Below are 25338 nucleotides of genomic sequence, written 5' to 3'. Positions count from 1 at the left end.
CACCAGCATTATGCATTGAAATATGGAGCATGATTTCTATTAATGACGCCTTATTTCTACTACCCACCCCAGTTGTGAGTCCTGGGGAAACCTGAGTTTAGGAAGAGACCATATTCCCCAACAATCCTACTGAGTTCTTCTTAGAAATGAGAGACTTCATGAGAATCTGCTTTACAAACTATAAAACTCCTTATAAATGCGAGGAATCAGTATTATAACCATGATATTTCATAAAGTCATTCCACTCATAACAGAGCAACTGAAAGGAAAAAACTTTTATTTCACAAATTTAACTCTTTCTGAGATCCAGTGGTAACCCTTTAGGTGAAAGTTTCATAAACAACACTAGTTCTTATTCAAACCAGCAGAATAAATAACTTCACGGAGACATAAACCAAGCCTAGGAGGGGCTCGGCTTTCTCTTTTGAGTCTCTTCTTTTTGATGGAACGTCTATGTCTGCCTCTTCCCGTGCAGATCCAGAAGGTCTTGATCCAACACCGCAGAACAACACATCTGAAAATCCGGAGACCTGGACTACAAATGGAAGAATCCCCCTCATTTCTTATTTGAAGTCGTATTAGCAAGTGTGTGAAGCAGAGTTTTCTTTATTATTTTTGTAATTGTGCCTTATTTTTGCTATGTGGCCTTGGCAAAGACCCTCAGTATCCCTGGACTATTTTCCACGTGGCCTCTGGGAGAGGGCATATAGCCTCGCCCAACGCTTAGGTGACTGCATGAATATTTTGGGGTACAGCAAGATACCCTTGTGTGAAAAGCCCAACCACAGATGCTTCCTTCTTAGTCTAGCCTATAATTTGACTGCTTACTCTCCATTTAACCTGATTTCTACTTCTGAAAATTGGACATAATTGTGACAATTCTGCTCCCCCTTGTTGAATGGGTCAGTATGATAACATTCATCTCAGAAGCACCTTAAAAGCTAAAATGGAGGAAACCAAGGCAAGATTCTCTGCATGGAGAGCCATCTGCAACCCCAAACTGACCTTAAGCCAGTGTAGTGAACTCAAAGTCAGTGATATAGGCTTTCCCCAGTTCTTGGGTAAGAATGAGAGGACAGTCTCCTGTGGCACAGGCGGCGATGAACCAGCCAGGGAAGGCCACGGACTCGAAGGTGGAGGTCCTGCCAGTCTGGTTGTGGTAGAAGAGGAAGGGCTTCACGGGCTCCGGTCGGTTGTACAGCTCCATTATGTTCTGCTTCTGAAGGGTGAGAAGGCGGCCCCAGGGCGAAACGTGACTGCTTGAATTGCTCCACATTCTCCACACCCTGACAGTTTCTATCCAAGACAGCCTTGCCCATTCATTAAAGCAGCCCCGGAGACCACTGCTTCATACCCTGGGACTGAAAACTGTAGGTGAATGCAATGCTGTCTACGCAGAAGTCAAAATAGAATGATGTACGCCTGAAATTTATATAATGGTGTAAACCAATGTGACCTCAACAAAAAAGAATCATAGGCCTCAAATACTTTATTTCTGTTGAGATTGTGGTTGAAACCTTAGGCCACAAATTTCAATGGTTTTTAATGTGAGGCTTTGAAAGAAGACAATGTTGACACAAAAGTTTTTGAGAATGCAAAGCACTGGTTTAGCCACTACCTCTTGCTTAGAAATGGAGAAATCCAAAGAATATTGACATCACAGTTGCCATGAATTTTGAATTAAAACATAACTGTTTTAGGTCAAGTCTCTCCAATCTCAGCACTACTGACCTTCTGGGTGGGATAATCCTTTGTCATCAGGGCTGTCCTGTGTATGATGGGAGGTTTAACAGAATCCTTGGCCTCCACTCACCAGATGCCAGTAACATATCCCCAGCACCCAGCTGTGACAACCAAAAGTATCTCCAGACATTGACAATGGCCCAGGGGGCCAAAATTGCCCCTGGTTGAAAGCCACTGTTTTATAACTTGTCATTAAATTGAGCGTCTGCCTGTGCTTGTTTGCTCAAAAGGGTCAAGAGATTTCCTTTAACACAGAGCCCTGATTTGTGATCTTCCTATGACTTAAGTATTCTTTTAATAATGGAGAATAGCAATTATTAAAATGTTTGCTCAGAGAATTATGTTCAGTAACTTAAAATTGCAAACTAGTTGTTATAAAAAAAGATGTTTTAATATGCTTATCCACCTTGTGATAATTAACTTCTAAAAATGTCCTTGCTGGTTTTACCTGCACATGACATATGTGTATATAAATGTGTATGTGTATGTATATATGTGTATGTATATATATGTGTATGTATATATATGTGTGTGTATATATACTATTACATGTGTATTATATATTACATGTAATATATAATACATACATAATACATATGTAATATATTACACATGTAATAGTATATACACACACATATATATATACTATTATATCTTCTCTATGTATATTCTATTGGAGTTAAGAATAACTCTAAAAACCTTTCTTCTTGCCAAATTATTTTTATAAATAAAATAATACGTGATTTTAGCAGATGAGTTTCAAAACATCCCTGTAATTTTTTCTTATTCTTTCATGACACATACAACCCAAAAAGAACCAAAAATAAATATACATAAGGATAATAAATTGGCCTTTAAAAGACTACCAAATCTAGGGGCCAGCCTGGTGGCATAGTGGTTAAGCTCCTGCACTCCATTTCAATAGCCCAGGGTTCACAGGTTTGGATCCTGGGTGCAAACCTAGCACCGCGAGTCAAGCCACACTGTGACGGCATCCCACACAAAATAGAGGAAGACTGGCACAGATGTTAGCTCAGCAACAATCTTCCTCAAGCAAAAAGAAAGATTGGTAACAGATGTTGGCTCAGGGCCAATCTTCCTCACCCAAAAAATGATTACAAAATCTAGAGTTTCCATCAAATGAGCACTTTGTAAAATAAATGGGCTCTCCTCTCCTAGTAACTCCTTGACAAGACCGTTGTTTGCCACACTCACCTTGAGCTCCAGTGTGGGCTGATCCCCGACCTTTGTGCAGAACAGGCAGAACTCGGGCTCCTTCACTCCCAGGTAGATGGGATTCCCTCTGTCTTTCTCAAGAGTCTCCAGACATTTGCATGGGACTATGGCGACAGTGGCTGTGAACACAACCCGAAGAGTGGCATTCAGGTGTCGTTTCCAAGGCGGCATCCCTGACCCAGGGCTATAAGGGCAATAGAGGCTGGAATCTGCTAACTGATACCCACCGAGTGGTCACCCTGTCGCCCACCACCTACCCCAGACATACCTCCATCTCCATCCCGAGGGAACTCCATCCATTAGAAAAGTCAGCCTTTCATGGATTCAAAACTGGTCTGCCCTTAGATCCCTCTCTTTTGTCCTAGTCCTACTCCTTGGAGTTTCACAGAGTCTTCTGCCATTTTCCACAGGCCAACCATTCAGTCTCCCTTGATTCTTCTCTCTCCTCTGACTTCCTGACCATAGTCACAGAATAACCCTCTGATCACCCTCTGGCTCATTACTGCCTGTGAGATGCTCTTCTCTCCGGATAGGCCCAGTCAACAAGCCTCTTTAATAGTGAAATGAAAAGCTGAGCACAAGACCCACCACAGTTCTAGCCCAAAGGGGCTGCCTTCGACAGACCGTGTCCACTTACCTGGAACCTTATCGTGCTTCCCTGGGACTGATAGGAGGGTCTGGCCTTGAAGGAACCACACCAGATGATTGTTATCCTGAATATTCCCCACAATAGGTACTGCTACAGAAAGCCCTGTATAGAAAGTCAAATGCAAAAGTAAGGATAAGGGCACAGAATATCCCCTTTCCCGCTTTTTGCCCTTTCATGTGGATCTTTACCTCTACTCATTATGCTGGTGGTGTGTCAGAACTGCCGAAGAGCGGAGATATTTACGTGCAGACAGACTCCACGAGGGCACCTGAGTCAGTCCGGAGCCACAGCTTGACCCCAAGTCAGAACAGCTAGTGACCAGCCCAACGATGATGCCTGTCAGAATCTACACTCCCGGAACTCACCTCATTCCCTCACCTGCTCACCTTCTTGGACCCAGCCTACCTTCAAGCAGAAGCAGCTGTACCTATGAATCCCATTCAGGCCTAGACCCAGACTTCTAAGAAGACAGTGAGTGCCAAGACCAGAGGTCCAGAAGCAAGAGCAGATCAAAGGTAGCAGACTTCACGGCTCCAGGCTGCACCTGTAACCTATTTACAGAGGACCCCCTGTCCCTATTATGGACTGTGGCTTTCTCTGCACTCAGGTGCCCTGACTCCAACGAGGCCCAAAGCTTTTATCCACATGGGCAAGGAAGGGGGTTCCGCCTCACTGGGGCTGGGACTGCCTGGCACCCTGGGTATTCACTGGTTCCTGGTGTCAGAGGATTCAGTAAGGCTTTATGTAAATAAATGCAAATCGCAGCATGGTTGTGACATGTCTGTGCACCCTGAAAAAGGAGGGCATGCCAAGCCTTTAAGTGCAAGAACAAGGAAATATAGTCATCAACACTGAGTTTGAAGAAAGAAAAATTACAGGACTGCCCCAGTGCCGATGACTGGACTCTGGGGCTGCAAAACGACACACAGAAATGTTATTTGTAAGAGTGGAAGCTCCCTGTAGTTGCAAGTTAGACTGAGGGAGGGAGTCCCTTCAGACCTGTGTCGTTTCTAGTCATTCCTACTCCACAGTCACCATATTCTCTGCCAATCCCAGACCAGGGAAAAACAACCCAGCATACGCTCCTCCAGCTTCTCAGAGCCACTGTGCATGCTGCCTCTCCACTCAAGGGAGCCTCACCTGGGCAAGACCAGCTCCTGGACACCCTGCCCTGCATGGACTACTTGGATCACTACACTGGACTAGCGAAGAAGGGAGCCTGGCTCCCAGGTGCTGCAGTGCCCTGAGCTAGCACACATGCATTAGGTCTCCCACGAAGGAAAGCTGAGGCAATGCTGTTGATGCTCTGTCCCATCCTTCAGCCAACCTGAGTTCCCTGCCACTACGGCTGTTCCCATCACCTGTCAGCTTCATACCTCCAGGGCTTGCCTCTCAGGGGCAACCTGAACCTATGGGGGAAAGGACTGGTGGATAAATGTCTCAGCCCCCCCAGCCTCTGGTGAGCCAAGGGTAGGGTTTCTCAGAAGGTTCCCAGTGGGACCTGGCCCAGTTGCCCACAATAGTAACCAGCTCACTAATGTTCCCTTTGTTGGCTTTCCTGGGATCATCTTCTAAATGAATTCCCTGAGTCTATCATGGAGAGAACCCAAACTAAGATGATAGTTTAGTGTCAAAAACAAGAGACTTGTATTCAAAAGATGCACATTCAGAATTAGGCTTTGCAACTTTCAGACTTGTGTCCTTGGCAAAGTCCTTTCACATCTCTGATCCTCAGAGGACTCTTGTATGAAATGCATTGCACCTTGCCGGACTGTAGTGTGGGTTAAAGATAAGTATGCAAAACTCCCAGTACATGACAGCTTCCTGGAGCAAGTGGCCCAGTGATTCCCCTATGTCTGTCACCAGACCCCAGATCAGCCTCTTTATCTCCATCAGCCTTTGTGCAGTGACCAACAATAGATCATCTTAGCTGTTGACCTTTGTGCTACCTCATCAGCCTACCTGACCACATAAAGACACCCTCAGGTTCACACTTATACCATTCCCAGGGATTCTCACTGCATAGGGGCATATAAAGGCCATTACAATCTCATCCTGAGAAGCCTCTAGCCATACCCTCAGGAGTGTGGAATCGTGAAGTACCCACATTTAAATATGCAGCAGGGGCCCTGGGGCAAAACTAGAATTCAGAATCAAGCTGAGTTTATGAAGAGAAGCTGCCCCCAGGTGTCCATTAGCATGAAGTGATTTCCATGCTCTAAGAAGAAAGTCCAGAGCCTTTGACATCACCCCATGCCCCCTACACAGGACTGGACCCACTTGGATATCTTGAGGGGAGGGGCTAAATGTCCTGCCATAATGTACAAAGAAGTGAACACCAAGGACACATTGGTATGAATGCTGCATAAACTAATGCAAACTCATTCACAACCACACCTGAGATGTGGGTCCTTTCATATTCCTCATTTCATCCGATAGATACGTGAAGCTCTGTGCAGCCTGGGCACTTAGTCCACAGTGCCATTATTGGAGGTGATGGGGGCTTTGGTAATACCTAACAGCCCTAGATCTATACTTATTTTCGCCAGTATGCGGGTGACATCCTTTACAGCCAAAGAGTTAGATACTTCGGAGAAGGGACATTGTGTCAAATATGAAGAAGGAAACACCTTTTTCTGCAAGAGAAGAATTCCATAGAGATAAAGTCTACAGATACAGCCTCCCCTCTCTCTTCAGCTAGCCAGAGCTAGATCTGCCTTGGGATTTCATCCCTTTGTCCATCCCTATCTATCCTTAGCTACTTAGGTCAAGATCTGATATAGTCAACTCAGCCCCACAAATCCTTCCCAACTCCCATAGCACAATTCCTACCATTCGATTTGGCTATTGTTCACATATTGCCAAATCATTAGATGGAATTGTCCTTGTTGTGTACATTCTTGACATTTAAAGTGTGGCTCATGGACAAGCAGCATTGGCATCATCTGGCAGCTTGTCAGAAATGCAGAATCTCAGGCCCTACCCCAGACATATAGAATCAGGTTCTGGAATAAAGGAACATTGAAACCACTCTATGCTCTGTGCTGATAGAGCACATACCATGCCAGTAGTCTAGTCAAAGCAGCACAAAAAAAAGAGGTCAAGGCTCAGGGTCTGCCTGGGGCTGGGGAGGGGACAAGTAAACCAGATCTAGACCCGCCCTCATCTTTCCCCAATCTCTGGGACCCAGGAAGTAGGCTGTCTTGGTACCAAACAAAGGGGAAGAGGGAAAGATGTCAAGAAAAGTAGTCATTCCTGGAAGACCGCGCCCATGGACAAGCCCTCACAAAGATTTCCACTTTGCTTACTCACAGCTTGCTTGAGCCAAGAACTCTCAAACGGTATTTGGTTTAATGTAGGCTAGACACGTTCCACCAGAAGCAACGAGAAAGCCTCTTTAGAGAAGGGCAGAGCCTCTCAAATAATTTTACAAAGGCAACAAGCCAAAAGTAGTTGAAGATTACCAGACAAACAAGCAAAGATCACAAGAATGAAAAAAAGAAACAAAACAAATAAAGCAAGATAGCAGAGACATACCCACACAGACTTCAGATTTTGTAATTATTATACACCAAGCTTAAAACAATCATCCTACCTGTTTAAGAAGCAAATGACAAACATGAATGTATTTTTCTAGAACAGCAAATTACAAAAGGTGACAGATTTGAAAGAGTCAAACAGCACCTCTAGAACTATATAACACAATAAATAAAACAAAATAAGCCATGCCTGTATTTGGCAACAGACAGCACACAGCAGAAGAGAGTCACATCAGCGAGATGTCAGCAGAGGAATTTTTAGCACTCGTCCCTTCCCAGAAACATCAATTTGAACAACTATCCATTGACAAGAGACTTTCACATATTGAGTTATATGGGGTAACTATTTGAGTTCAAACTCGATTCAGCTTGAACTAGAAAGCCTGACTTGTGGCCTATCAAACATACATTGTACATCTGCTTATCCATTAAACTAAGGAATCTCTCTTAATATAAAGAATGCATCCTTCCCCTCCTACGCCCTATTGGTAACACCCTATTGGTAACACCTGGATTAGTCCTTTTCCTGGCATCATGGTCAGGTTGACCTGCTAATTTGCAACTGAATACCCCTTTGAAAATGTATCCTGGGTGTGTTTAATCTATCTACTTTGTTTTAAAAAGATATAAGACTGTACTGAAACTCATGCTTCTCTGGAACGCCTTCTAAGGCCTTCCTGGGTTATAATCCTCACTTTGGCTCATAATAAACTCACCCCAATTTTGATTTATAGGTTGGTTATGGATTATTTGCGTCAACATTTCTCGTTGTAGTTAGCAGGATTTCAGAGAAACCCACGGGAGACCACCTAGAATCTACTCTGAACAGGCATCCGGCACCAATAGGGGCCCATTGAGCCGACCCGGATCACTGCATTCTTCAGCTGACCTTGGTGAGTTTTCCTGAAACCCAGACCTCCTTATTTTAAGCTGACGGTCCAGAGTTTACATGAGCTGTTTCAAACCTTAAGACCAGGTGTCTTAGGGGGTACCGGTACACACTCTAGTTAAGAGGAACCTGGGGGAATTTCCTAGGCCAGGGGAGCCTGGGGGGAACTTTGGAGTGAATGGGGAAGGCTGACCTTTTTAATTTGGCTTTAAATTGTGAAGAATTTCATTTCTATAAATTCTGAACAAACTGCTTGATAGAGAAATGAGAGACTGATGTATTCAGCTCCAAAGAAAAGGGACATTGCTCCTCCTGGCTGAAAGGCATTCTCAGGTGACTGAGGACCTAAGCAGGAGTCTTGGAGGGTCAAACCCTCATGATGCGTAGCGGTCCCATAGGGAACTCCACTATCATTCACGTTAATTAATTAAAGGCTCGCCCGGGGAAGCTCGTATGAGGGTTGGTCACCTGAGCTCCGAGACCCCCCAGCGGTTTTAGGCTGCCAGCGGGAGAAACCAAGGCACGTAAGAGCATGTTTAAGACCTTTCTTTAGGGAGTAACACTCACAAGGAGCACACTTCTGACCCACCACACTGTCCCTAGGAATTGTTCAGACTTCATAGCAAAACAAAACTAAAAGAAAAACAAGAAATCGAACTTCTAAAAGCCTATGAGTTCCCAAGTGGGCAGCCTCACCTCGGAACTCCGGCCAGCTCTTCGTGCTGTGGCTTGGAAGTGCTTAATGAAATAAGGATAACTGTTAATGGCTGGCAAAATAATCCAGGATAATTTGAAATTACAGTGGCCACTGTGGGGCTCCTTTTTAAGAGCCAGGTAACAAAGACATTTTTAAAAAGTCGAGCTCGCCAACTTCCAGCACAATTGCTCAAAAACTAAAGGTTCTAGGAGCTCTAAATATTTGCAAAGAACAGCAAAAAAATATTTACCAAGCTTGTTTCATGTCCTGAGGGTTTGGCTTAATAATCGTCAAGTTAGAGGTCCTGAAATATGGTCAGACAAAATGCACTGAACCCCATTTTGCAGTCAGAGATAGTCAGAGAGAAATGTGGGTTGCACTCTGTTCATGGCTAAGGATCCTCCCAAGCTGCTGCCAGCCTCAGGGGAATTACATTGGCCATTAGATAATTAGATAAGATCATTTAAAAAGTGTACTTAAAAAGCAAAAACTTCAGCATTCTGAAATAATCTTATTGAAAGTTTTGTTGCAAAAAGCTAATAGAAAATTAAGTTATAAATAGTAATTAAAGGAATACGTTAGGCCATGACTTTACAGACACCTCCATAATCTACAAATTAATGAGACTCTGAGAGATTTTCCGGGAAACTGCTACGCTAAAGATTACTGGAGCTGTTCTATACCGCCAGGTAGTTACTGTTTGTCCTGGCTGAAACTGACAAGGTATTCGAAAGGATTTAAGCAATTTAGGATTAGAAATTTGGCCAAACTGAAATCTGATATTCAGAGTCTGATAAGAATTTTCTTTCCAGGCCTTCTTCCCTAAATTAAATTAAAACTAAGCACTCAGAGGAAAAAAAAAAAAGAGCAGTTCTAGGGGCAATTCAGATTCCACCCAGTTCTTTTATCTTAAAAAGGATTATGGCTTCACCTCTCTGGGAACTGTCATCTAGCTTATCACCAACTCCTAAAACTGAAGGGGAAAAAAGGAAAAAGACCAGAAAAATGGCCATAAGAGCAACCTCGCCCAAAATCTAGCATTTTTAGGGTCTTTTCCACAAATATTAGTAAAAAAGCTTAAAACAAAAATTTGGATTCATAACTAGGGAGCCTTGTATCTGATTCATGGCAGTAATTTTAAAACAATAGCTGTGCAGTCTCTGTGTATGTGTGTCTATATGTATGCTATATGTGTGTGATATTTTTACCTCCAGATGATATGGCCAAAATTAAGAGCTCTGTTTAATCGGCTTAAAGCAAGTGCTTACATAACTTCTAAATGTGATAGAAATTACTCCAATGTCTTTTAAGTTAACATGATATTGATTAATCTTTGATTAATGAAAAGTTTAAGTTTGTTGGTTTGATTGAAAAAGCATGTCCTCAGAGTTGTCGGTATTTGAATATGATGTAGACATGCAGCCTGGGTTTACTAGTCAAATAAGCTCACGTTACCTTTTAGAAATTTGTCGTCAAAATAATAGCTTTAAATGGTAGCTAATTTTGTCTAATGTCTCATAAAGTTTGTGTGGTAATCTAAACATCATTATTGGGAATAAATGATTTAGAGATAAATGAAATAAGAGTTTATAGATAATCTTTTAGTAATAATTACAGTTTATGGCATGTGTATTTAAAATAACTCTTTTAATTTCATCTTTGACCCATTGGTTGTTTAGGAGTGTGTTGTTTAATTTCCACATATTTGTGAGTTTTTCAGTTTTCCTCCTGTTATTGATTTCATACCATTGTGGTCAGAAAGGTACATGGCATGATTTCAATCTTCCTGCATTTGCTATGGCTTATTTTGTGACCAAACATATGATCTGTTCTGGAGAATTTTCCATATGTACTTGAGAAGAATGCGTAAACTGCTGCTTTTGGAAAGAATGTTCTATATATGTCTGCTGAGTCCATCTGGTCTAAATATAGTTTGAGTCCAAAGTTTCCTTATTGATTTTCTGTCTGGATGGTTTATTCATTGTTGAAAGTGGGGAATTGAAGTCCCCTAATATTTTTATATTGTTGTCTATTTCTCCCTTGAGATCTTTTAATATTTTCTTGATATATTTAGGCAACTCCAAGATGGGTGCATACATATTTACAATTGTTATATCTTCTTGGTGAATTGATGCCTTTATCATTATGTAATTACTTTCTTTGTCTCTTGTGTCGTTTTTGACTTAAAATCTATTTTCTTTGATATAAATATAGTTACCCCTACTTTATCTTGGTTTTTATTTGCATGGATATCTTTTTTCATATCTTCACTTTTAACGTATGTGTATCCTTAAATATGAAGTGAGTCTCTTATAGGCAGCATATAGTTGTATCTTGTTTTTATCCATTCAGTCATTCTATGTCTTTTGATTGGATAATTTAATCCATTTACAAGTAAAGTAATTGTTGATAGGTAAGTACTTACAAATGCCATCTTATTAATTATTTTCTGACTTTTTTAGTTTCCTTGTTCCTTTCGTTCTCTTATTCTGTCTTCCTTTGTGAATTGATGATTTTTTCTTAGTGGTATACTGTAATTTTCTTCTCTTTATCTGTTGTGTTTCTATTGTAGATTTTTGCTTTAAGGTTATCATGAGGCTTACATAAAGCATCTTAAGATACAACTGTCTATTTGAAGCTGATAACTTAAATTTGATCACATACATAAACTCTACCCTTTTACTCATTTTCTGTTATTTTATATTTTTGTTATCACAATTTATCTCTTCTTATATTGTGTATCTATTACCAAATGATTACATATATAGTTACTTTTAATATTTTTGTCCTTTAAGCTTTATACTAGAGTCAAAGGATTAGCACACCACCATATTACAATATTAGAGTATTCTGAATTTACTATATACTTACTGTATACTATCTTTACCACTCTGTTGTATATTTTCATGGTACTAATTAGCATCCTTTCATTTCAGCTTGAAGAAATTTTTTCAGCATTTCTTGTAAGGGAGGAGTGATGGGGGTAATGTGAAACTGTCTCCTTCCTATCCTCTTCAACGTCTCTTTTCTTATTTCTGTGTTCCACTAAGGTGCTGTAACCCCTCACCTGAAATCTTCAGCTCTTGTGAAGGAATTTTAAGCATGGTGTCGATGAAAATAATCCATAACCAATCTATAAATCAAAATTGGGGTGAGTTTATTATGAGCCAAAGTGAGGATTATAACCTGAGCAGGACTTAGAAGGTGTTCCAGTCTTATATCTTTTCAGAACAAAGAAGATACATTAAACACACCTAGGATACATTTTCACAGAGGTATTCAGTTGCAAATTAGCAGGTCAACATGACCATGATGCCAGGAAAGGGACTAATCCAGGCGTTACCAATAGGGTATAGGAGGGGAAGTGTGCATTCCTTATCTCAAGAGAGATTCCATACTTTAATGGATAAGTAGATGTACAATGTACGTTTGATAGGCCACAAGTCGGGCTTTCTAGTTCAAGCCGAATCGGTTTTGAACTCAAATAGTTACCCCATATACCTCAATCTGTGAAAATCTCTCATCATTTTCTCCTTTTGATCAATAATCTTTCAATAGAAAGCATTGCTGGTCCAAGTATTGTCCCTCAGTGCCAGAGTGGTTGCTGCCTGCCCTGGGTCCATCATGTCGCTCCGTGCTAGGCTTTTATTTCATTGGGGGAGAGAGGTGGGAAAATGTTGGTCAAAGAATACAAACTTCCAGTTATAAGATGAATAAGTTCTTGAGATCTAATGTACAGCATTCTGACTATAGTTAACAATATTGTATCATACCCCTGAAAGTTGCTAAGAGTAAATCTTAAATGTTTTCACCACACACAAAAAAGTGATATTTATGTGATGTGATAAAGGTGTAAACTAAGCTCATTATGGTAATCATTACATAACGTATATATGTATCAAGTCATCAGATTGTACACCTTAAATTTACACAATATTATATGTCAATTATATCTCAACAAAGCTGAAAAAATAGAAGAGAGAATTAGCAAATTGGAAATAAATGAGAAGAAAAATAGATTGCAGCAGACACAGGAAAGATGGAAAATACAGAAGAAGGTGGACAAGATGTGGGGAAGGAAGTGAGAAGATTTATCACATTTATTGGAGTCCCCAAAAGGAAAGATAAACTGGGGCAAAGACATTATTTGAAGAAAGAATTGCTGGGAACTTTCTTCAAACTGATAAAGACACCAGTTCACAGATTCAAGAAACACAACAAATTCCAAGTAAGATAAAATAAAATAAATCCACATCAGACTAGAATTGCATAATACTAAAGACAAAGGTAAAATAGTAAAAACAACAGATAATAGACAGACATCGCCTTCAAGGGAGCAAAATATTTACCATTAACTTCTCAATAACAACAATGGAAGTCAGGAGACAATAGAAAGATATCTCAAAATGCTGAAAGAAGAAACTTCTGATAGAATTCCACACTCTGCAAATTTTCTTTCCAGACTAAATGCAGATCAAGAACATTCTCAGATGAAAACTTAAAGCTCATCATGAGAAAAGGCTCACTTAATGGAATAATAAAGGAGGAACTTTGAGCAGAGAATTCTCTGTAGCAGAGAATTGAATGTTTTTTGAGAAACAGTTCTTGACGTGCTACTGAGCCCTAGTGGAGACACAATGCTTCAATATGAGGCACCAAGTGACCATTCATCCAAGTACCATCTAAGCAGCAAAACACTGGGAGGATAGGATTCCATTCTTCAGGATGCAGCACATGTAGGAGGAGGCAGAGTTACTTTCACATGTGAAGGCAGGGAGGAACGCACATGCACTGCTTGTGGAACCCAGGCGATCCACTCAGGCACCTCTGGATATTTCTTTGCCTAACTGTAACTGTGAATGGACACACACAGCAACCTCAGCCTAGAAAGGGCATGATTACCAAATGGTCAGAATCCTCAAGAATGAGGATTTAGGTCACGTCACCAGGAAAGCCACTAGAACCTGCCAAGGCAATGGCTGAGGATAAAGGGAATTTGGAATAGATAGTGGAGAAGGGAGATGATGAGAACCAGTCACTGCCCTATAGCCAGTAGTAGAAATGGGTGCTGTAGTCCACTCACTAATGTGTTGCTTCTAAGTTCCCCTCAGGAAAAAGACTTGTGGGAACCATGTGGGATCTGCTCCCAAATATGTGTAGAGGAGAGGATGAATGCCACGCAAGAGTGGAGTGTGGTGGCCAGAGGTGTGCCTCTCAGATCTCCCTTTAGGAGAATCTGTTACCGCGAGAACAGTTGGCAGACAGCCTCAGGCTCCCACACCTTTCCATCCACTGCAGGGTTCCAGCCAAGGCTACTATCTCCACGGGCTGCTCCCAGCCAAAGACTGAGATCATCGGGGTACTATAGCCAGGCCTTTCCTGGTGACAGGGAAGCCTCTACAGGTAAGCTTTGCTCAGGGGTTCCCCATCAGTCTGGTCAAGACTTTCTCAGAGTTTTCACAGCAGCACTGCAGTCTGAGGCTCTTCCCACCCACATCTTTCTTCCCTCTATCCTATCATTGGTGTCAGTCCATCATTGTGCTCTGAAGGCTGCCAACTCCTGAGCCCTCTGCCCTCTGTCTTTCATGCATATCTCTCAATACATTTACTGCCTCTCTAATTTAACCTTGGTGTCTCTCTTCAGAGTACCCAGACTGTGACATAACCATGAATGAACCCCAGGAACAGGAGGTAAGCTATTGAAGAATACCAACAGTATGATTTCACTTATATTAAGTTTAAAAACATGCAAAACTAAATAACATCTATTTTAGGGACATGTACATATGTGGTAAAACTATACGAAAATGCAAGGGAATAACATCCATCAAATTTAGGGTGATAGTTACATTGAGGGAAGGAGGGAGGGGGGTGGGATGGAAGATGATCATGCAGGGGTGCCAAAGGTCCCTGTTTTCTTTCTTCAGCTAGTGATGAGTTCATGTGGGTTCCTTTTATTTATATCTTGGATATATTTGTTATAAATATTTCCTCATACCTACTCAATATTTATTTTAAAACATAGACAGTGGTCCAGAAGAGATTTCCTGAATTTTCTGGAAACAATAAGAATAACACAACAATAGCTATCATTTATTGAATGTTTATCAATCATAATTTCATTCTTTTGTTAAATGCTTATAACAATTTTTTAAAAGCCATATGTAACAATTATTTTTAGAGCCATATTTAAAACAAAACAAAATAAGCTAAAATATTAATTACTTAAAAGGTAGAAATAAATCAGACATCAGTTTAAAAAAAAAAGAAATTCAGCCATATGGAAAAGCCAGAAATTCTTTTATCTAAATTTTACAAAGAGAAAAAATAAAATCATTTATGAAAGTTTTAGGTATAAATATCCAGATATTACAATCCAAGACATGGATTTGTGAAGAATGAAAAGACTTGGTCCCTCTCCATAGACTTGGGGCTCAATCTAAGCGACCTTAGGGTGAGGTCCTGCAGGCACAGGGATGGTACATCCTTCCAGTGTGGAAAAGAAGGACCACTTCCCCAGTCTGTGGCCTCCAGCCCATGGGCAAAATTAACAATCAAAATTTGCTTAAAACAAAAAGAGCATATTGGCCAAGGAAAATTATTTCAAGCTCAAATATTAAGAGTTAGACAACTGATGATGTACTTTAAAACATCATTTTTGAAAGACAGACCATGAACACAGCCTGAGTTTTCCATATAGAAAAATAAAGTTTTCCCACCAGTCCTCTTTGCTCTCATCTTTTCATTTCCAAGAACAAATTTCACCTAAATGCAGCCCGTGATTTTCTGGGCCTCACCAGCCCTAGGAAGAACTCACACCAAAAGTGATGACTCATTTCTATAAGCTGACTCACACAAAGGTTTAGATAGGGGTGGTTCCCACTGTGATGCTCAGGAGAGCTATATATTTTTTTGTCCTCCCCACCCCCAACCCACTCCGGCCTCATGGGTTATATGTGCCTGTTCCCTTGCAGTCTGGGAACCAGATTTGGTTACCAACCCACAGGATAGAGGGAGATTTCAGGGTGGTAAGGAAAACCTGTACATGGAATCTTGCCTCCTGGTATCTCATGTGCTCGGCTAAATATTTTACTTTGCCTCTTCAAGACACAGCCCAGCCAATACAGTTGCTGTCAAGTGGATTCTGACTCTAGCAACACTGTGTATGGCATAGCTGAACCCTGCCTGGTTTTTTTGTGCCATACTCTCACCTTCCAGTGCTGTATCAGGCAATGCTCCACTGCTATTCACAGGGTTTTCGGCCAATTTTTTGGAAGTGAGTAGCCAGGTCCTTCTTTCTAGTCTGTCTTAGTCTGGAAGATCTGCTGAAACCTGTCCACCATGAGTGACCCTGCTGGTATTTGAAATACCAGTGGCATAGCTTTCAGCATCACAGCAACATGCAGCTGCCATAGTATGACAACGGACAGAAGGGTGGTATAGTTCTCTGACCAGGATATGAACCTGGGCTACGGCGGTAGACCACCAGGGCTGGCTAGCCTATATGGAACAAAAGATTTTTTTTAAGTTTTATCAGAATTGTACTTGTGCATAATTTAAAAAGTCAATAAATAATACGTCTTATTATAAAACAGAACAGTTACTATTTCCTGCTACTCTGAGACAACTGCTTTTAACTCTGTTAGTTGATTCTCTTTTATATTTACCTCCATATCTCTAAATACCATTAATATGTTGCTACTTCTTGACTTTTCAGTTTTGATCATTATGTATGACATCCTTCTATGAATGATAAAGTTTTAACACTTTCCTATAGAACTCACCTAACCCCCCTGCTACCACACACACACACACACAAACACACATACACAAACCCATGCATCCGCCCCAAATATTTACATCATACTTTTGAATATATCACCATACAGACTTTATATTTTTATTACAACATAAACACTATTAACAGTTGAGTCATATAGTAACTTATGATTATATTTCCTCCCCTAGATAACTTAATGTTTTCCCTGGAATTAAGACTTGTCTTATTTTTGCTGATTTTTGTTTATTTTTCTATGCAATTTATCAACCCAAAACTTTTCCCCACTGCTGAAATCTCTTCCCAATTCAATCAAACATGTCAGGCATGTTATCAGCTTGACTTTCTTGATGCCCCTGAGCCATGAACAGCTTCACACTGCCTGCCTGTCTCCTGGGATCTCCCTTTACAACCATCTAGCAGGCTCATATTACTTTTCTCTGGTTGGGATCCCCTGCTTCCAGAAACCCGTAGCTTTGTCCTTCTTAGCTCAATCCTTTGTTCAGGCAGAGCACATTCTCTAGGAGCTTCTCAAGTGCAACTACACAAAAGATAAATCTTGCTTGTTTGAAAATAGATTTATTCTGAGGGATCAGGTCAAAATGGCTGCATAGGTGGACTCTGAACTCACCTCCTCCCATAGACACAATCAATTTACAAATATTCTTGGAATAGTTAGCCCTGAGAGAGAACTGAAACTGGATAAAAGGAACCCCTGCAAGAAGGGGCAGTACTGACTGAGGTGGAAGAGGCAAAAACTCCTTCTGGAGAGAAAAAAGGCCACCTTGGTGAGCCACAGAGCTTCACAGCCAGCCAGGAGCTATCCTAAATTATGCAGCCTTCCCTGGAGGAGTGGGGGACCTGAGCAGGGGAGTGTTACCACTATAGGCATCCTTCAGATTCAGCACAACTGAGACAAGTCTCATATTATCTGGGTTTGCTGGCTATTAACTACAATGGGGAATAACCCTAGAAAAGCTATCAGACGCAAGCAGAAAAAAGCTGGCTCTTAAAGGGCCCATGCACAAAATCACCCATTTCAGAAAGCAACCTAAAATCATCAGAAAGAAAGGTGCATAGTCCTTTCTTGAAAAGAGACTCACCTGATAGGTTCTGGGTGCATCTTGGCGATAGGTGAGACCTCTCCAGAGACTGAGACATTGGCAGAAGCCATTATTGTGAGCTAGTACAGGCATGCTGACACAGACACTAGCAGAAGCTATTGGAGTTCTTCCCTTGGCCTGGCCTGTTAGCCCAGGGCTGGCCCCACCCACTAGAGAGACATTTTAATCCAGCTCAGCCAGGGCAGGCAGCCCGCAGTAGTGACTGGCCCTACCCAATAGCAAGCCCTCAGGCAACTTGTGGGCTTGCATAGGTGGGGTGCCTGGATCTTCTGCAGGCAGGCAAGAGGGTCTGCCTATGCTGGGCAAGGCATGCATGAGAAGCAGGTCGAATGTGTGGAGTGTTGGTGGAGTGTGTAGCAGTGGGGTGACTGTGTCCACTTCCAGGGGGTCAGGATGTGTGGACAGGCCAGAATTGTGTTGACAGTGTGTGTGGACCTGTGGGCCATGGGGTTTGTCAACTGCAGAAGACTTGTGCTTCTCAAATAGCCACATAAGGGATCAGTCCCATCTTCCAAAACCTCAAACAATTGGATGCTCCCATGCCTGGGGCCAGCCCTACTCAACTTCAATCCTGAGAGAGCTGACAACAGGCTTGCAGCCTGGAAGCCTACAGCAATTGTAAGCACCTGGGCCTAGCAACCAGCAATACTGGGGGCCTACTCAAGGCAAAAATTGCAACAGGATTGTGCTATCAGACCTTGCGGCCAACTGTGCTGGGACTCCCCAAACTGATAAAGTGACCAAAGGGCCCATAGCAGCCACAAACATCTGAGAATTACAACTAGCGAGCCAGGGGGACAGCCTATCCTTCCTGGGCACCTGCAGCAAGAGCAACCCTGCCACAACAGAAGGACACATGTAGCCCACACAGGGTCACTCCTGAAACATTTGGAACTGGTGATGAGAGGGAGGCACGCTGCTGGACCTCATAAGGCATCCCCTACATAAGGCCACTTCTCCAAGACCAGGAGATGTAGCTGACCCACCTAATACATAGATACAGCATAGAGAAAAAGCAAAGTAAGGAGGCAAAGGAATATGTTCCAAGCAAGAGAACAGGACAAAACCCCAGAGAAAGATCTAAATGAAACAGAGATAAACAATCTATCTGACAAAGAGTACAAACAAAAAGTCATAAGGATGCTCACTGATCTTGGGAGAAGAATGGATGACCTCAGTGAGAACATCAACAAAGAAGTGGAAAACATAAAAAAGAACCAATCAGAAATGAAGACAATAATACTGGAAATGAAAAATTCACTAGAGAGACTCAATAGCAGAATAGATGATACAGAAGAACAGATCAGCAAGGTGGATAAAAGACTAGAGGAAATCACCAAACTCAACAGATAAAAGAAAAAAGAATTAAAAAGAATGACAACAGCCTAAGAGAACTCTGGGACAACCTCAAGCACACTAACATTTGTATTATAGGTGTCCCAGAAGGAGAAGAGAGAGACAAAGGGGCAGAGAATCTATTTGAAGAAATAACAGCTGAAAACTTTCCTAATCTAAGGAAGGAAACAGATATCCAAGTACAGGAAACACAGAGAGCATCAAACAAGATAAAGCCAAAGAGCCCCACGCCAAGACACATTATATTAAAATGTCCAAAATTTGAAGATAAAGCAAGAATCCTAAAAGCCACAAGAGAAAAGCAACAAGTAACATACAAAGGAAACCACACAAGGCTATCAGCTGACTTCTAAGTGGAAACTTTACAGGCTAGAAGGGAGTGGCACTATATGTTTTAAATGCTGAAAGGAAAAAACCTACAGCCAAGAATACTCTACCTGGTAAGGTTCTCATTCAGAATGGAAGGAGAGATAAAGAGATTCTCAGGCAAGCAAAAATTAAAGGAGTTTATCAACAAGAAACTAGTTATATAAGAAATGCTAAAGGGACTTCTTTAAGTGGGAAAGAGAAGACCACAAATAAGAATACGAAAGTTATCCAAAAAAAAGGCTGGTAAAGGCAAAAATACAGTAAAGGTAGCAGATCAACCACCTATGAAGATAATATGAAAGTCAACAGATAAAAGTACTAAAATCACATACTTCAATGATAAGCGGGTAATAGATACACACACACACAAAGAGTTTAGATATGATATCAAAAACATAAAATGTGGGAGGAGGTGAGTAAAAGAGTAGGGCTTTTAGAAAGAGGTCAAACTAAAGAGACCATCAACTCAATATAGATTGCTTTAAATTTAGGTTATTATATATAAACCTCATGGTAATCACAAACCAGAAACCTATAATAAATACACAAGTAATTAAAAGAAAGGAACCCAAACATAATACTAAAGAAAGTCATCAAACCACAAGGGAAGAGAGCAAGAGAAGAAGAAAAGAACAGACAAGAACTACTAAAACACCCAGAAAAAAAGTAACAAAATGGCAATAAGTATATACTTATCATTAGCTACTTTAAACGTCAATGGACTAAATGCTCCAATCAAAAGGCATTGGGTGGCTGATTGGATAAAAAAACAAGACCCATATATATGCTGCATACAATAGACACACTTCAGACCTAAAGACACGCACAAACTGAAAGTGAAGAGATGGAAAAAGATACTCTATGCAAATGACAAATAAACGAAAGCTGAGATAGCAATACTTGTATCAGACAAAATAGACTTTAAAACAAAAACTGTAACAAGAGACAAAGAAGGGCACTACATAATGATAAAGGAAACAATCCAACAAGAGGATATAACACTTGCAAATATCTGTGTGCCCAAGATAGGCACACCTAAATATATAAAGCAATTATTAACAGACATAAAAGGAGAAATTGAAAGTGACATAATAATAGTAGGGGACTTTAACAGTTCACTTACCCCAATGGATAGATCATCCAAACAGAAGATCAATAAGGAAACACTGGTCTTAAATGACATATTAGACCGGGTGGACTTAGTAGATATATACAGAACATTTCGTTCAAGAACCACAGAATACACATTCTTTTCGAATGCACATGGAACATTCTCCAGGATAGATCACATATTAGGCCACAAAACAAATCTCAATAAAGTTAAGAAGATTGAAATAATACCAACCATCTTTTCTGACCCAAAGTTATGAAACTAGAAATCAACTACAGGAAGAAAATCAGAAAAGCCACAAATATGTGGAGATTAAAAAAAATGCTACTGAACAACGATTGGGTCAATGAAGAAATCAAAAGAGAAATCAAAAAATACCTGGAGACAAATGAAAATGAAAATACAGCATGCCAAAATCTATGGGATACAGCAAAAGTGCTTCTAAGAGGGAAGTTTATAGCAATACAGGCCTACCTCAACAAACAGAAAAATCTCAAATAGACAATCTAACAGTGCACCTAAAGGAACTGGAAAAAGAAGGACAAACCAGGCCCAAAATCAGTAGAAGGAAGGAAATAATAAAAATCAGAGCAAAAATAAATGAAATACAGACTGAAAAAAAAATAGAAAAAATCAATGAAACCAAGAGCTGGTTCTTTAAAAAGATAAACAAAATTGACAAACATTTAGCTAGACTCACCAAGAAAAAAAGAGAGAAGTCCCAAATAATTAAAATCAAAAATGAAAGAGGAGAACTTACAATGGACACCTCAGAAATGCAAAAGATTATAAGAGAATACTATGAAAAGCTATATGCCAACAAATTGGATAATCTAGAAGAAATGGACAAATTCTTAGAATCATACAATCTTCAAAAACTGAATCAAGAAGAAATAGAGAATTTGAATAGACCAATCGCCAGTAAGGAGATTGAAATTAAAATCAAAAACCTCCCAAGAAATAAAAGTCCAGGACTAGATGGCTTCCCTGGTGAATTCTACCAAACATCCAAAGAAGACTTAATATCTATCCTCAAACTTTCCAGAACATTGAAGAAGATGGGAAGCTTCCTAACTCCTTCTACGAAGCCAACATTACCCTGATACCAAAACCAGACAAGGACAACACAAAAAAAGAAAATTACAGCCAATATCACTGATGAACATCAATGCAAAAATCCTCAACAAAATACTAGTAAATTGAATACAGCAATACATTAAAAAGATCATACATCATGATAAAGTAGGATTTATTCCAGGGATGCAGGGATGGTTCAACATCCCCAAATCAATCAATGTGATACACCACATTAACAAAATGAAGAATAAAAATCACATGATCATCTCAATAGATGCAGAGAAAGCATCTTGACAAGATAAAGGATCCATTTATGATAAAAACTTTGAAGAAAATGGGTATAGAAGGAAATTATGTTGAGGTATACTTCAATATAATAAAGGTTATATATGACAAACCCACAGCTAATATCATTCTCAGTGGTGAAAAACTGAAAGCTATCCCTTTAAGAACAGAAACCAGACAAGGTTGCCCACTGTTACCACTCTTATTTAACATAACATTGGAAGTCTAGCCAGAGCAATCAGGCAAAAAAAAGAAACAAAAGGAATCCAAATTGTAAAGGAAGAAGTGAGACTGTCACTATTTGCAGATGACATGATTTTATATATAGAAAACCCTAAAGAATCCACTTTTAGAAATAATAAATGAATACAGCAAGGTTGTGGGATACAAAAGCAACATACAAAAATCAGTTGTGTTTCTATACACTAAGAACAAAGTAGCAGAAAGAGAAATTAAGAATACAATCCCATTTGCAATTGCAGCAAAAAGAATAAAATACCTAGGAACAAACTTAACCAAAGAGGTGACAGATCTGTACACTGAACACTACAAAATCTTGTTGAAAGAAATGGAAGAAGACACAAAGAAACTGAAAGATATCCCATGCTCTTGGATTGGAAGAATTAGCATAGGTAAAATGTCCATACTTCCTAAAGCAATCTACAGATTCAATGCAATCACTATCAAAGTTCCAACAACATTTTTCACAGAAATAGAACAAGAAATCCTAAAATGTATATGGAACAACAAAAGACCCCAAACAGCCAAAAGAATCCAGAGAAAAAAGAATAAAGCTGGAGGTATCACACTCCCAGATTTCAAAACGTACTACAAAGCTATAGCAACCAAAACAGCATGGTACTGGCACAAAAACAGACACAGAGATCAATGGGACAGAATCAAGAGCCCAGAAATAAACCCACACATCTATGGACACCTAATTTTCAACAAAGGAGCCAAGAACATACAATCAGAAAAGGAAAGTCTCTTCAATAAATGGTGTTGGGAAAACTGGACAGCCACATGCAAAAGAACGAAAGTAGACCATTATCTTACACCACACACAAAAATTAACTCCAAATCATTTAAATACTTGAATGTAAGATCTGAAGCCATTAAACTTCTAGAAGAAAACATAGGCAGTATGTTTTTTGACATTAGTCTTAGCATATTTTCAAGCACCATCTCTGATGGGGCAAGGGAAACAGTAGAAAGAATAAACAAATGGGACTACATCAAACTAAAAAGCTTCTGCACAGCAAAGGAAACCATCAACTAAATGAAAAGACACATAAAAATTGGAAGAAGATATTTGCAAACCATACATCTGATAAGGGGTTAATATCCAAAATATACAAAGAACTAATACATCTCAACCATGAAAAATCTAACAAGCCAATTAAAAAATGAGCCAAAGATCTGAACAGACATTTCTCCAAAGAGGATATACAGATGGCCACCAGGCACATGAAAAGATGTTCAACATCATTAACTATCAGAGAAATGCAAATCAAAACTACAATGAGAGGGGGCTGGCCCCATGGCCGAGTGGTTGAGTTTGCGCGCTCCGCTGCAGGCGGCCCAGTGTTTCATTGGTTCGAATCCTGGGCGCGGACATGGCACTGCTCATCAAACCACGCTGAGGCAGCATCCCACATACCACAACTAGAAGGACCCACAACGAAGAATATACAACTATGTACCGGGGGGCTTTGGGGAGAAAAAGGAAAAAATAAAATCTTTAAAAAACAAAAACAACAACAAAAAACTACAATGAGATATCAGTTCACTCTCATCAGAATGGCTATAATTAACAAGACAGGAAACAATAAATGTTGGAGAGGAGGTGGAGAAAAGGGAACTCTCATACACTGCTGGTGGGAGTGCAAACTGGTGCAGCCACTATGGAAAACAGTATGGAGATTCCTCAAGAAATTAAGAATAGAACTACCATATGATCCAGCTATTCCACTGCTGGGTATTTATCCAAAGAACATGAAAACATGAATGCATAAAGATACATGCACCCCTTTGTTCATTGCAGGATTATTCACAATAGCCAAGACTCGGAAGCAACCTAGTTGCCCATCAAGGGACGAATGTATAAAGAAGATGTGGTATATATACGCAATGGAATACTACTCAGCCATAAAAATGATGAAATCCAGCCATCTGTGACAACATGGATAGACCTTGAGGGTATTATGCTAAGTGAAAGAAGTCAGAGGGAAAAAGTCAAATACTGTATGATCTCACTCAAAAGAAGAAGATAAAACCACCACAAATAAACACATAGAAACAGAGATTAGATTGGCGGTTACCAGATGGGAAGGGGGGAAGGGAGGAGGGCAAAAGGAGTGATTAAGCACACGTGTGTGGTGATGGATTGTAATTAGTCTTCGGGTGGTGCACATGAAGTAATCTACACAGAAATCAAAATATAATGATGTACACCTGAAATATATATAATGCTATTAAACCAATGTTACTGCAAGAAAAAAAAAGAAAATAGGTCTATTCTACTCTTGTACTTAATTGATAGATTGACTGGGTATGGAATTCTATGATGGAAATCATTTTCCTTCAGAATGTAGAAAGCATCCTTCCATTGACTTCTGGCTTACTATGTTGCTGCAGAGAAAAGCAAAGCCATTGTGGTGGTTTTTGATTCTATGGGTGTGATGTTTTAGCTCTACGGCAGCTTTTAGAATCTTCTATCTCTCATTACCCCCACCAAAGTAACTGCTTTTCTGATTTCTATCATCATAGATTAGTTTTACCTATTCTTGAACTGCTTGTAAACAAAATCACACAATACGAACCCTTTTGTGTCTGGCATCCTCAATGTTTTCGGCATTAATCCAGTTGAATGTCTATTGGTAGTTCGTTTCTTTTTATTGCTGAGTAGTATTCCTTTGTATGAATATAACACATCTTGTTTATCCATTCACTGGCCAATGGAAATTTGGGTTCTTTCCAGCTATGGAACATTATGAAATTTTATTTGAGAGTTTGGATATTTTTATACAAGTCATTTTGTTCAATTCACTTTTTTTTTCTTTTTGAGGAAGGTTAGCCCTGAGCTAACATCTGCCACCAATCCTCCTCTTTTTACTGAGGAAGACCGGCCCTGAGCTAACATCTGTGCCCATCTTCTTCTACTTTATATGTGGGATGCCGGCCACATCATGGCTTGACAAGTGATGCACAGGTGTGCACCCAGGATCCGAAACAGCAAACCCCAGGACACCAAAGCAGAACGTGCAAACGGAATCTCTGCACCAGGCTGGCCCCTGTTCAATTCACTTTTGAATCACTCAAGTGAGAACAACCTTACAGAAGTAAATGTCAACAAAATCAACAAGTATAAATCTCTATATATCTCTTTATTTCTGTAGAAGCACATAAATCATCCCAAGCATGACTAATCTGAATCTTTTTACATGTGAAACTCCACTGGGATGGACCAGAGGAGTATTTCCCAGG

General features: G+C 40.2%; 1 protein-coding gene across 4 annotated transcripts; it reads right to left on the bottom strand.

Moving 5' to 3' along the window:
- Nucleotides 1-260: 260 nt before the first annotated feature.
- On the bottom strand, nucleotides 261-17761 carry LOC103556364 (interleukin-36 alpha-like). 4 transcript variants are annotated; one of them, XM_070573636.1, is made up of 5 exons: nucleotides 17634-17761; nucleotides 3617-3730; nucleotides 2959-3098; nucleotides 1006-1219; nucleotides 261-535 (listed from the first exon to the last, which is right to left on the bottom strand). In XM_070573636.1, exons 1-4 carry the CDS (start codon nucleotides 17689-17691, stop codon nucleotides 1007-1009), a joined length of 525 nt encoding a protein of 174 aa, XP_070429737.1. In that variant the 5' UTR covers nucleotides 17692-17761; the 3' UTR covers nucleotides 261-535; nucleotide 1006. The 4 variants fall into 4 exon arrangements, with proteins under 4 accessions (XP_070429737.1, XP_070429738.1, XP_070429736.1 ...); XM_070573637.1 differs by lacking the exon at nucleotides 17634-17761 and adding an exon at nucleotides 3817-4267; XM_070573635.1 differs by having other exon boundaries at nucleotides 261-1219.
- Nucleotides 17762-25338: the final 7577 nt, after the last annotated feature.

The sequence above is a fragment of the Equus przewalskii genome, chromosome 14 (assembly GCF_037783145.1).
Source record: "Equus przewalskii isolate Varuska chromosome 14, EquPr2, whole genome shotgun sequence".
Lineage (NCBI taxonomy): Eukaryota > Metazoa > Chordata > Mammalia > Perissodactyla > Equidae > Equus > Equus przewalskii.
This window is presented reverse-complemented; position numbering and strand designations above follow the sequence as displayed.

Bases quoted from the DNA above. Each gene is read 5' to 3' on its own strand.
- LOC103556364 (XM_070573635.1), bottom strand. From the start codon at position 17,691: ATGTCTCAGTCTCTGGAGAGGTCTCACCTATCGCCAAGATGCACCCAG. The intron at 3,099-3,616 runs GTAAGTGGACAC...TTGTGTTCACAG, and splicing joins GAAGCACGATAAGGTTCCAG to CCACTGTCGCCATAGTCCCA. The intron at 1,220-2,958 runs GTGAGTGTGGCA...CTCACCCTTCAG, and splicing joins AGCCCACACTGGAGCTCAAG to AAGCAGAACATAATGGAGCT.